Source organism: Schistocerca serialis, chromosome 4 (genome assembly GCF_023864345.2).
Source record: "Schistocerca serialis cubense isolate TAMUIC-IGC-003099 chromosome 4, iqSchSeri2.2, whole genome shotgun sequence".
NCBI lineage: Eukaryota > Metazoa > Arthropoda > Insecta > Orthoptera > Acrididae > Schistocerca > Schistocerca serialis.
The window spans coordinates 234,562,398-234,579,664 of NC_064641.1; the positions used below are offsets into that span (position 1 = coordinate 234,562,398).

Here is a 17,267-nt window from a genome sequence, read left to right on the forward strand (position 1 = left end):
AGATGTTGAGTGATAGCTGTGAAGGACAAGGAAATTCCGCGTACTTGTGTTAGACAGCGTCATCAGCAACTGACAGAGTTTAACGATTTCGGTCACGAATTATTCTTTTCGTGAAAAAAAAAAAAACAAATAATTGCTGTGCCATCCAGTCCTTTGAATTAAATTATGATTTTTCAGATATATAAAATATTCCGAGGTGCCCCGTAAGCGGGGATACAACGCGTCCCCAAATGAAGACATTGTGTTCAAGTGGGTGCAGCACGAGTATAAGTCGAAAACTCAAAGTATCTTATTTGATTTCTATTTCATCAAAATAAATAAACTACACAAAGCTTACTTAAAATTATATACATAAACTATGGTTTTACCCTTCTGAAGAATGATAATCAAACAAACAATTGTTTTCCATCCAAACATGAGCGATTGTATATTTTACACAATAAAATTTGGTTTTGCTGTTGCAAGCCGGTTTCTTGCACCTGTCAAACGATTTTTTGTCACCGACCACTGCAAGATGCTCAACGTTGTCCAAACGAACATCAGCTTCGGGACGGACTTCCACAATGATTCGTTTCGAAGTACTTGGAGATGGCGCATTGGACTCTCACTAATGGGACACCCTCTTTTCCTGGCAGCTGGTTTATCTATTTTTGTCAGTACTTTGCCCACACTTGCCCCAAAGTGAAGCAAATCAAGTCTCTTATTTATAGGAACACCTACATCTGATGCATTTTTCTTGTACCCAGTCCATGTATTTACACATGCAACATCAATTGCATGAACAAACATGGCTGTCGAAAATCGTCTTCGGTTTCAACAGCAGCAAACTGCATTTTGTCTTCGGGTGCAAAGCCCGGTAAATGCCCAATAGGTGTGGCTGTCGCCATGTCATGTCCGGACGCAAAGCACGTGAACAGACATCTAGAATGAGTATGTCTCCTATTCAGCTTTAGGTTGGCTGCGCTGTCACAAATTCGTACGCAGCAAAAACATCCTTGCTGCCAATGCATTGTCGTTTGGATGGGAAGGGTGTTCCGTGATTATCTCAGTGTCAGTTATCATGCAGTTAGCGGGCTTTGCGTCTAGGCTACTCAGCTTACAGTATACCGTGTGGAACAAAATATCTAACATTACTTCCATAATTGTCTTCTTGTTCAAAATTATCGCCAGGATCATGGGATGAATCGCCAATTTCAGATGATTTAAGGAGCTCTATAACTTCTTCTGTAAGTGGCCTTCGTCTGTCTTAGACTCGGGGCATTGTGAAATCACCGTAAGATGACTAAAAAGACAGCGAAATAATGTCCTAAATTTCTATGCTATTACAGCCTTTCCATCACAATGTCCTCATTTGGAGACATGTATAAAGTTATAAACATGTCACTTACCTTTTTCTGAAGGACACCTTTAGTTTTCACCTTTAAGCATGCACTTTTCTACGCACAAATAATTTTGTTTTTACCTAAACTCAGGAGATATTAACCGGCTGATGGAAGGTACAAAGATTTCTGGGAAGCGTCCATGTGACTACGAATCCGTTTTGTTTTGTGGTACCACAGATTGACAGAAGATGGTGACACCATTCTCAAATAAATTCTCTGCTTGTGACAATATGAGGACAACAATCACAAACGGTAAAAATTGACGAATTTTAATATACTAAGCATTTATTTAGTATGTCCTTATATGAGGACGCCATAACCGAAAGGGTTAAAAGAGGCCTCGTTGTGGGTCTCCATTTGACTGGCTGGTAGAATCGGGAATGCGATGGTAGCTATACTTGTCGTCAAGGGTTCGGCCGAATACGTCTGACCACCAGAATGGAGGATCGCCGTCTAGTGCACCAGGCACATAGTAATACCTTCATTTCTGCACCTGCTATTGAAAAAGGTAATGGACTCCTTGCAGCTTTCTGTGTCGTACTGTACCATTGGTCTGATACTAACAGCAATTGGACTACGGAATTACCGTCTCTTGCTTAGGCTGCCGTTAACATCGCAACACAAACCGCTGCGTTTTTAGTCGTCCCGTGAGCGGAAAGTATGAACAGCTGATAAATGACTCAATTGACTGCTAATGATGATGATGATGATGATAACTACACGGTTTCGTTCACAGAGATAAATGCTCGATGTGGATTGTTAGATAATCTGTAATCCGATTCGTGTCACACTTGTTAGGCAGAAAAATTTTCCTTCCAGTACTTTCCTTAACATTCCTTTAACATATGTACTCATAACAGCCTTACGATCACTGATTTATTCTTCTGCATTAACCACATGGACTAAAACAAGAAGTTCGAATTTCTTAGGTACCAGGAGATATAACACATTGTCCTCCCGAGAGGTTATTTTACCTAATTGCTCGAGGTAATTTTCAAATTGAGGTTAGAAGTATCTCACTCGAATGTGACACCTATCTTTAACACAAATTTCTCCAAATCTGTACCTGGTAATTCGAAATCTCTCCCTATTACGATGGTGTGAACAGGAAACTTATGCATGACATTGAACAGTTCCTGGGGCATATGGTCTACAAAAGTATTTAATAACCTTGCTTGACCAACCATTGATGCTTACTTTCACCCTGATTGTTTTTCATTCGAAAGCTATAATAATCGCTCTATATATTATGGAGTTCTTTACATGAACAAATAGGTCGATACCCACTAAAACTGAACTAAACTCCTCCTGAACTGGCCATGGAGGCCCAGCGGTACCGACCGGCCCATAGCCGTCACTGGATGCGGTTATGGAGGGGCATTTGGTCAGCATACCGCTCTCCCGGCCGTATGTCCGTTTCCGAGTCTGGAGTCGCTATTTCTCAATCAAGTAGCTCCTCAGTTTGCCTCACAAAGGCTGAGTGCCACCCGCTTGTCAACAGCGCCCGGCAGACCCGATGGTCACCCATCCAAGTGCTAGCCCATCCCGACAGCGCTTAACTTCGATGATCTGATGATCAGCACCCACTATCTGGATATTATTATCTTAATAAGTGAGGCCATACTATTTACCCTATAGACGAATGTTGGAAATTAGGTGGACTGATAAGGTAAGGAATGAGGAGGTTCTACGCAGAATCGGAGAGGAAAGGAATATGTGGAAATAACTGATAAGGAGAAGGGACAGGATGATAGGACATCTGTTACGACATGAGGGAATGACTTCCATGGTACTAGAGGGAGCTGAAGAGGGCAAAAACTGTAGAGGAAGACAGAAATTGGAATACGTCAAGCAAATAATTGAGGACGTAGGTTGCAAGTGCTACTCTAAGATGAAGAGGTTAGCACAGGAAAGGAATTTGTGGCGCGCCGCATTAAATCAGTCAGTAGACTGATGACAAAAAAAAAAAAAAACTATTTACCCTCCTGCGGTTACCCAAGATTACAGTAATATCTTCTTTTTCTGAACTGTAAGAACAAATGTTACCATTGATGGCTAAAGTAGTCTCTTCTCTGACCAAGGCACGTAATTCATCACAGCGTCTATGGAGTGGTCCTCTAACGTAAAATGCCACACAGTCTCTCTTCCTCTATGTAATACTTGCCAGACATATTGAGCGAATGTGCTACATTTCTCCACACGACAGCGGAAGTCAAAAGGTCACATTCTAGATTGTCGCAGAATCATCTGAGCCTGTGATTAACTCCTCCACTCGACCTAACCAGAGACATGCTATCGACTCTGTGCACGCAGCAGATGATCTCGAGCCGTGCTTATAACTAGCGTGTGACGCTGGCCGGCACATTTAACTATTCGGCCAGCTGCCTGAAGGAACCGAGGATCGCTTCTGAATCTAAGTAGCAAGTGACATTCTTGTCAAGATGGGTTATACAGCCGGCTGCAAACCCTCGCCCTCCCCTCTGCATTCCACGCACGCACACAGGTGATTCACAAACATCAGCGTCACCTTGCCTTACTTTGAAGAGGTTTTGAATTCAAACGAAGAAACAGGTGCCCTGTCTGGTTCTCAAGAAAGAATGCTACGACGATCTTCTTGCTGGAGAATGGATACATTTGGGAACGACTTTTGTATCCTTTGACATATTATATATAATTGAATAGAATGGTTGCTATGTGTGCAAACCATTAACGATAGGACAAAAGGCCTTCTGTGAAAAGTAATTAAAAGAAAGTAAAAGTTTAGGGGACTGATGACCTCCGATATTAAGTCCCATAGTGCTCAGAGCCTTTAAAAGTTTCACGCGCAGTCGCGATATCAAATTTTATATGGGACACAAGACGTTTGGTCAAAAGAAGCAATGGTCAAAATCTATTAGCTTTGATCACTCTCTATGACGTAGTGCCCGACGAAAAAACACTTGACACACTCGCGACGACACTGTAATGGGTTCTAGCAATTCTAGATTTACTTTTAGAGGGGGTCGAGTGGATACTGCAACGTACACAAAATATTAGAGCGCTTTATTAATACTTGAACAAGATTCAATACTTTACTTGGAAGCAGACCACGTCCACAGGGTGACAAAATGTATTCGTTGCTGTCGCTGAACACTATATAGCCTATCACTTGATACAACTCAGAACGATCGTATCTTCGCACAATGTACAATTGCCTAGTAGCTTCGACACAGTTCTGAGTTCTCGTAAAACTCGCGGAGTTGGGTCTGAAGTAAGACGATGCTGTTGTCGTAAGCGATGAATGCAAAGTGGGCTGGGCGGCACTGCGCTCTGACGTCAGTAGCCTTCCAGCTGCTGCAGCGTGCGAAACCTCTGGAGGGCGTGTCTACGCCCCCGTCTCTCAGTCGTTCCAGCTTCAGGCCGCGACTGTCCTTACTGCGTCATGAGGAACCAAGTTTGAGATGGGACCTCAGTCCTCGGACGACACCACATATAGTATAATAGCTTCATTTCAGTGTTGTTGAAAACTTATTTCTGTGTTGCAGGGTCCACCACCAAACACAACTCAGATAGATATATCGTTTATGTACGACGAGTGGAAGAACGCTGTTGATTTCACCAAAATTGGCCAGTTGTCCAAAGATGAGAGGTTGGAAATGATGATAAACGCTGCTCACAAAGGGTGTGACCTTCAGCTCCAAACTCCTGCTGTAAAACAACTTCAGTAAGTACTCTTTTTCGTCAGATAATAGAGAAGCTAAGATCGGCACATAGTAGCTTAGGCTGTCAACAACGGTATTAGGACTTTGCAACATCTTCCTGTAAATTGAGCACCTGATTTATCGCCGTTACAGCCTGTACAGTGAAATGGATAAGGATTCAAAATCATTTTGTGTATTTTTCTTCGCGTTGTATGTCTCAATGTAAGACATGTGATGCTAAGAGATGAAGACAGTTGGTACAGCTTTATCGACAACAACATAATCTTCTTTCTTGGCTCTGCAGCTCATAATGAGCCTTGGCCTCTTCTACAATTTCCTTCCATCTCTCTCGGTCCTTTGCCAATACTCTCCAGTTTCTATAGCCCATCTTCCTAAGATCTTCGATTACTCCATCTTCCCATCTGGCTCTTGGTCGACCACGTCCTCTCTGCCCTCCTGGCTTTCCCTGTAATATTCTTTTTGGTACTTCTGTATCATTCATGCGAGCCACATGTCCCGCCCACCTCAATCTGGATGATTTCACTATCCTTCTGATGAGTTGGTCTTTGTATATGGTATACAACTCATGGTTGTATCTTCTCCTCCATCTTCCTCTTTCACAGATTGGGCCGATAATTCGTCTAAGTACCTTTCTTTCAAATGCATCCAGTGTTTCAATATCTTTAGCTGTTAATGTCCAGGCTTCAGAGGCATATGTAAGTACTGGTCGTATAAGTGATTTATACATAGTTAATTTCGTGGTACGAGTCAGGAGCCTTGAGGATAGAAGTCTTGTTAGGGCAAAACAGGCTCTGTTGGCCAGTATTAATCTCTGCTTAATTTCATAGAAGGTATCATTTAGATGTGTAACTGTCGAGCCCAGATACTTGAAATGTTCAACTCTCTCAAATGTGTAATTGCCCATTGTTATTATATTTGGCATATTTTCTCTATGTGCTTTTCCAGCTGCCATATATTTTGTTCTTTGTTTACTGATAATTAACCCCATGTTCCTACTGGTCTGTTCAAGAGCTGTAAATGTCTCTTCCATTGCTTTTTGGGTTCATGCTATTATATCTATGTAATCTGCGTAGGCCAGTATCTGCACCAATTTATAGAAGATCGTTCCTCTGTTCAGAAGGTTTGCGTTTCTCATCACCTTCTCCAGGGCGGCATTAAAGAAAAGGCATGCCAATGCATCCCCTTGTCGCACTCCTATTCTTACACTACCTTGTGTTCCGCTCACTGTCATTCTCACCAGCCTTACCAACGTTCTAGAGATTCCCAGTTCATCTAGAGCTTGATATAACTGCTCTCTATTTATGCTATCATAAGCTGCTTTGAAATCTATAAAGAGGAGATGCGTGCCAACTCCGTATTCGTTTGTTTTTTCCAGGATTTGTCTTAAGGTCAATATTCGATCTATGGTTGACTTCCCAGGAAGGAATCCGCATTGGTACGGCCCCGTCTCCCTCTGTATGATTGGGAGTATTCTGTCGAATAGTATATTAGAGAGTATTTTATATCCCAAATTCCATCTTATCTCTTTTCTTATATATGGGACATATGATACCCCCTTTCCATTGTTGGGGCATTTTCTCCTCGTCCCATATTCTGGTGACCATTTTCAGAAGGCTTTGTTGCAGCTCTCTGCCTCCTTGCTTAAACAGTTCTGCTGTAATACCATCTGTCCATGCCGACTTGTTGTTTTTTAATTTCTTCATGGCAGTCTTCACTTCTTCTATATTTGGTGAGGTAGTGTTGTTGTCTGGGTCTCCTTCCCCATTCGTGTCTGTTGGGTTCTCTGGTATAGTTATTCTAGGATTGAGGAGACTATCAAAATACGTGCGCCATCTTTCGCATATTCCCTTCCCTTCACTTATTATATTCCCTGTCTCATCTTTTATTAAGCTTGTTTTGCTACCAAAAGGCTTCCGTGCCGCATTCACCTCTCTATGAATTTTCTTATTTCATTTTTCCTTCTCACGAGCTCCATTTCTTTGACACTTGCTTTCATCCATTCTCTGTTTTTTCTTTGCTGAGTCCTCTTTTCAATCCTCCGTTTTTCTTTGTATTCTTCTACTATCCTCCTCGTACAGTGTGATCGCAGTTTCCTTCTATATGCTTTGTTCTTTTCTTCAGTTACTATTTCGCATTTAGTATCAAACCATGATGGCCTTACTTGTCCTGTCCCAATTCCAAGTACAGTGAAATCGATAAGGATTCCAAATAATTTTGTGTATTTTTCTTCGCGTTGTAAGTTTCAGTGTAAGACATGTAATGCTAAGAGACGAAGACGGTTGGTACAACTTTATCGACAACAACATAATACTTCTAAAAATCCGTTTAGGGTGTATATCAAGAAGTAGCTTACTAGCTGATACTCACAAAGTAGTGTCACACTTTTAAAATGCACGGAAGTTGGGTCGTATCCAGTGATACGACTTTGGTCAGATAGTACGCTGAGCACGACGGTGGTCGATTTGTGCACTTAGTGAATGTATGAGACAATAGATGGATAAAAATATGGAACACAGTGACAAATGCATGCTTAAACATAAATGCAGATGCCAGACAACCCTGTAAGTTGCGCTGTTGTATTTGACCAAGAATGGAACCTGTGCAATGTACTCAGTGCATTTCAAGTGTCACTCGTGTTCTGTGTCGTAGTGAGTGCATTACGGCGAAGCTAAGTGAGCTCGAATGTAGGCAAATTGTTGGTGCTCGTATGCTTCCGCAACCAAGGTAGCTCAAATGTTTGCTTTTCAAGAGGCGCCATATCGCAAACAGGGAAAGCGGAAAAACACCAACTGCCAAGTCACAACGCAGACGGAAATGTGTGTGAAGTGATTGTGGCAGACGATCATTGTAGAGTATTGTGAGGAGAAATAAGAGGACGATAGCTGCAAATGTCACTGCACAACTGAATGTTGCACTCGCAAACACTGTGAGCACCAAAACGACACGAAGTGAGCTCCATAACCAAGGAATTTCAGGACAATCTGGGATTCCAAAAACATTAATCACTGACGTAAATTCCCGTAACAGGAAAATCTTGTGCCGAATCCATAAAATCCTGACTAGAGAGCAATGGAAGAAAGTTATTTTCTCAGATAAGTCTAATTTCATACTACTTCCACCTTCTGACCGAGCTTACGTTCCAAGAGTGAAACGTGGCGGGTGTCTGGTGATGATTTGGGCATTTCAATGGTATTTCATAGGCCCCTTAGGACTCCGCAATGTCATATTACTGCCAAGGCTTACTTGACCATTTTGGATGTTCAGATCCATCCCATGGTACAATGTTTGCTCTCGAATGGTGATGCTGTGTTGCAAGACGACAAAGCCCATGTTAACACAGCTCACATCGTCTGGGGCTGATACGATGAGCACGAGGATGAAATGTCACATCTCCCCTGGCCACTACTGTCACCAGATCTCAATATTACTCAGACTTTGTGGTCTACTTTGGGGAAAGGGTGCGTTATCACTGTGCACCTCCATCATTGTTACCTGAACTGCCACTGTTTTGTTCTACGAATGGTATACGATTCCCTTGAAAACCGTACAGGACTGTATTTATCCATTCTGAGACGACTGGAAACCCTTTTGAATGCTAAAGTTTTCCTACATCGTATTATGGACGATAATGTGCTTTTAGTGTTTCCCCGACAGATGCTGAAACTGGTAGCAATTGCGGATTTGACATCAAAGAACTTCCTTTATGTGGTGCAGCATTAATCCGTGACGAAGCTGGAAGTTTGACCGAAATTGGTTTCTCATGAATAAATAAACATTACACCAGTTTTTGGTGTATCTGTAATGCCATTTTATAAATGTACAAATCTTTCCACATTTAGAACCTCCTCCAGTTGCTTTCCCAACGGTTAGATGTGATCCAATAGATTTCGTATGCCTCTATAGCAGACTGACGCAAGCGAAAACAGATTTCCTTAAAAAAGGTATAGCATGATGGCAACACTGTCTTATAGCTTAGAATTAAATGTATATGAATCGTATATTTGTAACACAGCTGACGGTTTTTAAAACAAAGAAAGCTGACCTGGCGAGTCGGTTCAGATAGATCGAAGGTTGTCTGTGTAACCTTTCTCTTTACATTACCCTGAACTGTCTAACAAAATATATGTCATTGGTATTCCAACAAACGTCCGTTTGAATTGTGTTGGCATTATGGAAAATGAAAAACAGGCTAACTTTCCGAGGTAAAAGGAGAAATTAAGTCTTTAAGTGACAAAAGGTTTTTCCAGCATCACAGTGAAATACATGTCAGCATTTACTCTTTGAGAATAGCAATGAATATCATGCATTTTTAATTTTATCACGGGATATGAGATATTAAGTAGTCATACCAATGAACTAATAGAAAAAAAACTGTACTTGGTAATTCCAGTTGTTTACCAGTGGTATATAGAACTACCAGTGTCACTTAAAGGGTGACGTACAGATATCGCTGAAAGTAGTCGATAAGATACGCAACACTCTTCACGTAGACCAATATTTACGGAACTGTCCCTGCTTTTCTGTAGCTCTCGAATGACAAATAAGAAAAACATAAAACTACTTCGCACTTAAAATAGTCATACTAAAAAGGTTTCATTGAGCCTCTACAGGTAAAAGAAAGCAAGTTGCTCGCAAAAAGCACAAAAAGTTTCAGTAGTCAGCCAAGCTAGAAGGTGTCGTAACTTTGGAAACATCTCAAACTCAGAATGAGATTTTCACTCTGCAGCGGAGTGTGCGCTGATATGAAACTTCCTGGCAGATTAAAACTGTGTGCCGGACCGAGACTCGAACTCGGGACCTTTGCCTTTCGCGGGCAAGTGCTCTACCAAACTGAGCTACCCAAGCACGACTCACGCCCCGTCCCCGCGAAAGGCAAAGGTCCCGAGTTCTAGTCTCGGCCCGGCACACAGTTTTAATCTGCCAGGAAGTTTCATATCAGCGCACACTCCGCTGCAGAGTGAAAATCTCATTCTGCAAGCATCATATATTGGTTTATCCATCCTGTCGTCTCGCAGTATCACTTCACTCAAGAGCTACATTTACATACACACTTTTGTAAACACTTCAGAGATGTTGCTGTAATAGGTGTGATCAAAGATGAATTTATTAGAAGTGCCAGAGATCGAATTATTAAACAATTGACACATGCAGGGAATAACTTTGGAATAGACCTTTAAAACCACTGAAATAACCGTGGCTTGCGAGATCTGTTTGTTCGTTTAACATAATTTTTTATTTTATGAAGCTGTATCTCCAGTTGTTCCAACAGATTTAGTTCCTTATCATTGGCTTCATTATGCAGTACTACCAAACTGTTTTCTAGGCTGTTGACGATATGTTTCGTTTCCAACATATGTTGTGCAATAACTGATTTTTTGGTGTGGTTGAGCTTGAAAGCATTTACGCGTTCTTGGAAACGGGTTATGAAGTTTCTGCCTGTTTTCCCTACATAGTAGGCAGGACAATGGGACATGATAGTTTGCAGGCTCCACTGTTGTTGAAATTTTGTGCTTTTAGGCTATGGACGATTAAGTTTCCTAACTTATTGTTAGTTGACACCGCAGCTGTTACATTTTTTTTTTGTAGGGTTAGCGACTTTTTGTGATATGGCGTCCAGGTATGGGATACTGGCAAATATTTTCTCTTCTTTCACAGTGTGGCCATTTGTTTTACTTTTGTGCATTTGCCTGTCTAAATTGCCAATTGTTTTGGCTGTGTAATCATTGTTTATGGCAATGTTTTTTATTGTATCTAGCTCATTCCTGAGGGTGTTTTCTTCTAAATCAAGAGAGTGTACTCTGTGTAGCATGGACGTAAATGCAGCATGGTCCTGTGTGGTGGGTTAGCATTATGCACTGTCCAGTGTCATGTCTGTATATTTGTGTTTTCTGTGAATGCTGAACTTACGTTTTTGTTGGTGGTTGGTAATTTTGACATCCAGTAGATTTATGGTTTTGTTGACCTCATGTTCTAATGTGAATTTTAGGCTTTTGTAGCAAGGGCTGTTTTATGAATGTCTTCAAGTTAATACGGCGTGTTTCTCTTGTATTTACACAGCGCGAATTGTCAATACGAAGCAGGTGGTGTCTCCTGCGGTTGTTTGGTACAGCCTCTTGCGGTTTATGATGGTTGCTTTTATAAACAAAATTTCTTGGCATTAGTTATATTATTTTCTGCAATTTTGTTCCTTTTACTTCTTTCCACGATTGTATCTGGAGATTGAAACAGCTCATATTACGCGTCGACACATATAAGTCTCCTTATGTTATGATTATAAAAATGTTTGAGTTATTTTGCTGTCGAAATCACTTGCCGTCGGATTGAATTTTTATGACAGTACAGGAGGACAGGATTATACCGAAGATACACGTGTCGAATCATCGAAATCCCTAATCGTATGCCTGCTGACATGTGTCCTGTCAAAACCCATGCTCTTTCTGGCCATTAGTTCTCACCAGAATAACAAAATATTGACGATAAATTTCTTCTAAATGTTAAAAGGAACACTGGAAGTTTAAATGAACATTGATGTTTAAATGAACACTGGATTTTATTGTTCATTAGGCTCAAGCAATAAAATACTGTGTGCCTAATGGCAGCCCATACTGAAATTACTTTCACTGGCAATAGTTTATATTTTAGCACGTTTATTTTTTTAATCCCACATAGCTTTAAAATGCATTGGCGTGAATCCACCTGCACTCATTAAATCGAGAACGTCTCAGTCAATTAAAAGTCCGTCTAATCTCTCGTGGTGACTTTTATTAATTGTTTACACTCGAAGCGTTATTAAATTTTCACCACTGTTTAATTAAATTCGCCACCAACTGTTGTGGCAAAATATTCCATGCTCGAAGCAATGGGCCTTCTCACAGTACGTTCATCACATACTGCGGTACAAGTGGTAATACAACTCAAACTGCCTCTATATATTGCTTTCTCATAAACATTATAAATCACTTCCCCATCACTCCACGATCTAACGAACCCATCTTACTGCATGTCACTATAACACACACTTTTATGATACAAACTATCTAAAATCCTTTATTACAATTTTTCTAAAATACGACAGATATCCTGTCATAGAAAATGATACAATAATTAACAGAAGGAATACATGTGGCACATTAATGTGCACTGTTTACCTTCTGATTTCACTGCGGCAGTTAGTTTTTGAGTATCGTGCGACGTTTTTGAATTATGACAATTGTTTAAATGATAAACTTGTCATGATGAGAAATGTATTTAATTCTTGAAAAATATGAATATTTCATTACATTGTCTTAGAAGTATCTTGAGCCTACTAGACGCTGTTTTCTGTTTGTGCAGTGAAATTAACCTGTATGATAAACTGTTTATAACAAATAAATGTAATCGTCGGCCTGTCAGAGACTGGAAGTAGGTAGTGTTGTTGCTGTGGGAAAATGAAGGCACTTCCCAATGGCTTCCGTTTAAGCCCTCGTATGTGGTTGTAGTAATGTTTAATAAATCGTTATTATTTGACGAAAATTCGCAAAATCAGCATATTCTCCGTGCGTGTAGGGTCCAAGGACAAGAATCACAGAGAGAGCATTTCTACCACAAGAATCTTCTTTTAGAAAGCTTCAGATTATACAGATATAATGTAGACAGAATACTAGAAACCAAGCGTCCGACCAGTCCTTCTCACATAGGTATAGCTGTCAATATTTATACTCTTCGAATCTACGCCATTTATGCTTTCTTAGCAGCAGTCCCCGTTACTACCTCGTTAGCTGGTCGTTGAATGCTGGGACATCCAATCGTCCAAGTTGCTTTCGCCTTGCTCTCCACATATCTCTGTCAAACCGTACTGGCTCGCATACACTTCTTTGGCGGAGTCCCACAACACCGCAGCCACTCTCTCCGATGGGGCGTTACTGACATCTAATGTTATGCTATCAAAAGTTACGATCTTTTTTTTAAATTTCACTCATTGCTGACACGATTCGTGCATTAGCGGCCAACGTGCTGCTTTTAGACGAAGCAACTCATGGTATATGTATAATGTGATCATTTTACGTATGAATTAATTACTTTTATGTCCTTCTAACTCGTCATTTGTGAAGTACAGAAAAGTAGTTATGGCTCCGTAAATATTGGTTTGCGTCAAGAAAGAAAAAAACTGCATAACGTTTCGTTCCTCTCAGCATTATCTCTTCGCTGATTGATTTTCCATAGGCGTCTTAAAGTCACACTGTATGAAAGATTCACTATGTATTCAAACATTTGCAAAGTTCTCTTTCGCAGGAACTGATGACTTCACATTGAAGTATGTTCCACAACAGGTTTTACTAGCAGTTATTACAGGCGCTGCCCCTCTGAGAACCGTTCTTCCCCGCCTCCTTCCACTACCACGGTGGCATGGAGTAGCAGAAAATGCTTACTTTCTAGTAATCTGTCTACATTTTCCACTACTCAGTAGTTTCATCATAACATTAATACATGAACATGAAAATTGAAGTACCGATTTTTAATATTAATTATACAAGGAGACCAATGAAACTTAACATAATTCGGTATGTCATTTGCCATAGATCAGCACGAAGTAAAAATCGTGTGTACTTAACAATTAAGAATGGTAAAAGGAAGTTGGTACTTCCATATTCACAACAGCTTTGATGATATCTTCTTTATCACGCGTTAAGATCTCCAATTCGCTAACATCGAGAATTGAATTGCTACCAACTTCTGCTCTGCGCACCCATTAGGTGCTATGGTGGAAATGACACAGGAAAGTAACAATGTTTCATGGAAACCTATTCTAGGGACTTTCATGCCCACATCGTTAATTTACGGTAACACACACGTATCGGGCAGCAACAATACGACAATTGCTAGGTCGATGATGTCAGTACTGGAAATCAAAATATTGTAGTAACTATGTCTGTAAATAACGTTATATATTTACGTCGTTGTTTCACTTACTTTTCTGTAGGGGTAACTGTGCTAATTTGCGGCGTACCAGAAAATTTGAAGCATGGTAATTTTTAATTTCTTTATTTTGAGTAACCATGACATCCGACTTCCATTATTGCATGGAAACTACATAAACTATATTTGTTTTAGGCTATTCCTAGAAGGAGATCGCTAAGGGGTCAGACCGAAGGACAAAGAGCTAGAAAGATGCAATATTTGTGTAGGTTAAGTAATAGGAATAACGTTGGCATTGATAATGAAAATTCGATGTTGTTTTGTAAGATACGTTTAAATGTTCACTGGACATAATTACAAATAATCATACATGCGCTTTGATGAATTAATGGTGCAGGTTTTTTTGCAGTTCAAAACAATTCATATCTGAGGTACATTATGTGGTACAACAGTATTCACATTGTGTTCTCGTAAGGAAAAAGCTAATTCCTTACAGAAGCGAGGTTGCTGAGGGCGATGACACTGCAAGACTGTTATTCGCAACAGAAAACAGGGCATATACATTTTTTAACGAGGGTAAATATAAACCATGTTTCAGTGTACGTACATGTATCCAAAATATTAAGGGTACTGTTTCCATATTTAACGGCTCTTTTAATTGCACTGAACAGCCATTTCAAATTTGAATATATATCAGGACGGATAACCTACGCGGGCACTCAAAATCAGTTATAATGAGCCTAAAATAATTTTTGAGAAACACTTTGAATAGGAAACATCTCAGATTAACAACGAAGTCATGGCACTAATTGACAAGCTTCTTGTTTAGAGCGATTAGGGAACATGGATCGATTGACAACAAAATAAAAGCAGGAGTGTAACAACGATTTAGAATACTTCAGGTAACTAAATAAAGTATTCAGTATGGGCTGTGTCTAACACTGGACGTTTGCAATCAGTTTATATTACAAGGTTTGACTCGTGGTGGGAAGATAAGGACATTTTATACAGAAATCTTCAAGAAATGAGGATTGCACATCGTGAAATACTAGGCCTTACAGGAAAATAAACAAATGAATCAAACAACATACAGCAGTGGGAAACGTAATTATGTCTGTCTGGGGAATGGAATACGGAAATTGTAACCAGAGTAATACAAAGTAGATGGAAGAAGGAGGTTTTTCACTGTATTCTAGCAGATGAGAGAACACCGAGACGACGCCATAATGGCAGGCAAATGGATAGTACTGCAGGAATAATAGTTTAGCCGTTGCTGCATTTCTTCAGCGTCTTATATTAATTTTCTCGTTTAGTCCCCCTCTTTCTGACATCTTCAGTCCGACTCTATTCTGTGCAAGCTTCTTCATCTCTACGTAACTACCGCAGCCGACATCCATTTGAATCTGTTTACTGTATTCATCCCGTCGTCTCCGTCTACAATTTTTACCCCCCACACCTCCCTCCGTTAATAAACTCACTATTCCTCCACATTAGGCATCAGTCCTCCGTTCCTATATCCCAACCCTCCTACCCTCCTCAACGTCCAATCTTTTTCCCCTGCAGAATCATAGGTCTTTCCCAACGAAAGACCTTCCAGTTTTAGTCACAGTGAAGTACCTCCTTTTAAGATCTACAGCTACATATACGAGGGTCAGTCAAAAAGTAATGCCTCCTATTTTTTTTCTACGTTTAATTGTCAGGAAATTTAAATGTAATTACATAGGTTGAAAACCACAACATTGAGGATCATTTTGTCATTTTTCAATGTAATCTCCGCCCATCTCTACAGTTTTGGTCCATCTTTGAACAAGGGCATGTATCCCAGCACGGTAAAAATCACAGCTCTGCTTCCTAAGCCATTGACGCACGGATGTTTTGACGGCCTCCTCATCTTCAAAATGAATCCCACGATGAGCTTCTTTTAGTGGCCCGAACAGATGGAAGTCTGATGGTGCCAGGTCAGGGCTGTATGGGGGATGAGGCAAAACCTCCCATCCAATTTTGACAATCTCGTCAGAGGTGTGACGACTGGTGTGTGGTCTTGCATTGTCATGCAAAAGAAGAACATCTGCCATTGATTTTGTTGGGCGAACTCGCTGAAGACGTGCTTTAAGTTTGTTGAGGGTCGTGACGTATTGAACAGAATTTATTGTGCATCCCTGCTCCAAAAAATCAATCAGAATCACACCCTCTGTATCCCAGAAAACTGTTGCCATAACTTTCCCTGCCGATCGCACAGTTTTGAATTTTTTCTTCCTCGGCGAGCTTGTGTGACGCCACTCCATTGACTGCCTCTTTGATTCGGTCACCACGAATGATGTCATCAACTTGCTGAATGTTGTGTGGAGTCACTGCACTCACCGGCCTGCCGCTCCGCTTTTCGTCAGTCAACGGTGTTTGCCCTTCAGCTTCCTTACAACGACGAACCCATCGTCTAACAGTGCTGACATCCACTGTCACAACACCATACACCTTCTTCAGTCTTTCATGAATGCGTATGGGCGTTTCACCTTCTGCATTCAAGAATTCAATCACACAACGCTGTCTCAAACGAACATCGATGTCGGCCATCTTACAAACTTCTGCTGTGCTGCCACCTGTTGACACAGAAAGTTACTACTGCAGTGGATTGCAGAAGAAGGTTTGAGGAATGGCGCCAAATTCAAATTTTTCACTTAACTTAATTTCTTTAAGTAGAAAAAAAATGGGAGGCATTACTTTTTGACCGACCCTCGTACATTTATAACCCGCAAGCCCCCGTACAGTGCGTGGCGGAGGGTGCCCTGTACCACTACTAGTCATTTTCTTTTCTGTTCCACTCCAAATAGAGCGAGGGAAAAACGACTGTCTATATGCCTCCGTATGAGCCCTAATTTCTCGTATCTTATCTTCCTGGTCCTTACGCGCAATGTCTGTTGGTGGCAATAGAATCGTTCGGCATTCAGCTTCAAATGCCGGTTCTTTAAATTCTCTCAGTCGTATTTCTCGAAAAGAACGCCGCCTTCCCTCTAGGGATTCTCATTTGAGTTCCTGAAGCATCTCCGTAATACTTGCGTGTTGTTCGAACCTAGCCGTAACAAATCTAACAGTGCGCCTCTGAATTTCTTCGATTTCTTGCTTCAATCCGACCTGATACGGGTCTCAAAACACCCGAACAGTACTCAAGAATACGTAGCACCGACGTCCTATTGTAGGGAAGCAGCCTACTCACGATGTAGTAAATTCACATCAGTTTCCATTGTGTGCCAGCCAGTCTGCTGTAACTAGCTCTGACGTCATAAATGTTGCG

The 17,267-nt window shown here is 40.8% G+C and overlaps 1 protein-coding gene across 5 annotated transcripts in view; it reads left to right on the forward strand.

Moving 5' to 3' along the window:
• Positions 1–17,267, forward strand: part of LOC126474976 (UDP-glycosyltransferase UGT5-like) — a 215,922-nt gene that overhangs the window by 143,465 nt on the left and 55,190 nt on the right. For 3 of the 5 annotated variants that reach the window (XR_007586618.1, XM_050102500.1, XM_050102501.1), the window contains one exon: positions 4,907–5,085. Coding sequence is in view for 2 of the 5 variants with exons in the window: in XM_050102500.1 (XP_049958457.1) it covers positions 4,907–5,085 (179 nt within the window). In the remaining 3 variants the exon portion in view is untranslated. Of the gene's footprint in view, positions 1–4,906; positions 5,086–17,267 lie in introns of those variants that run through there. The other 2 variants (XM_050102499.1, XM_050102502.1) reach the window with 2 other exon arrangements.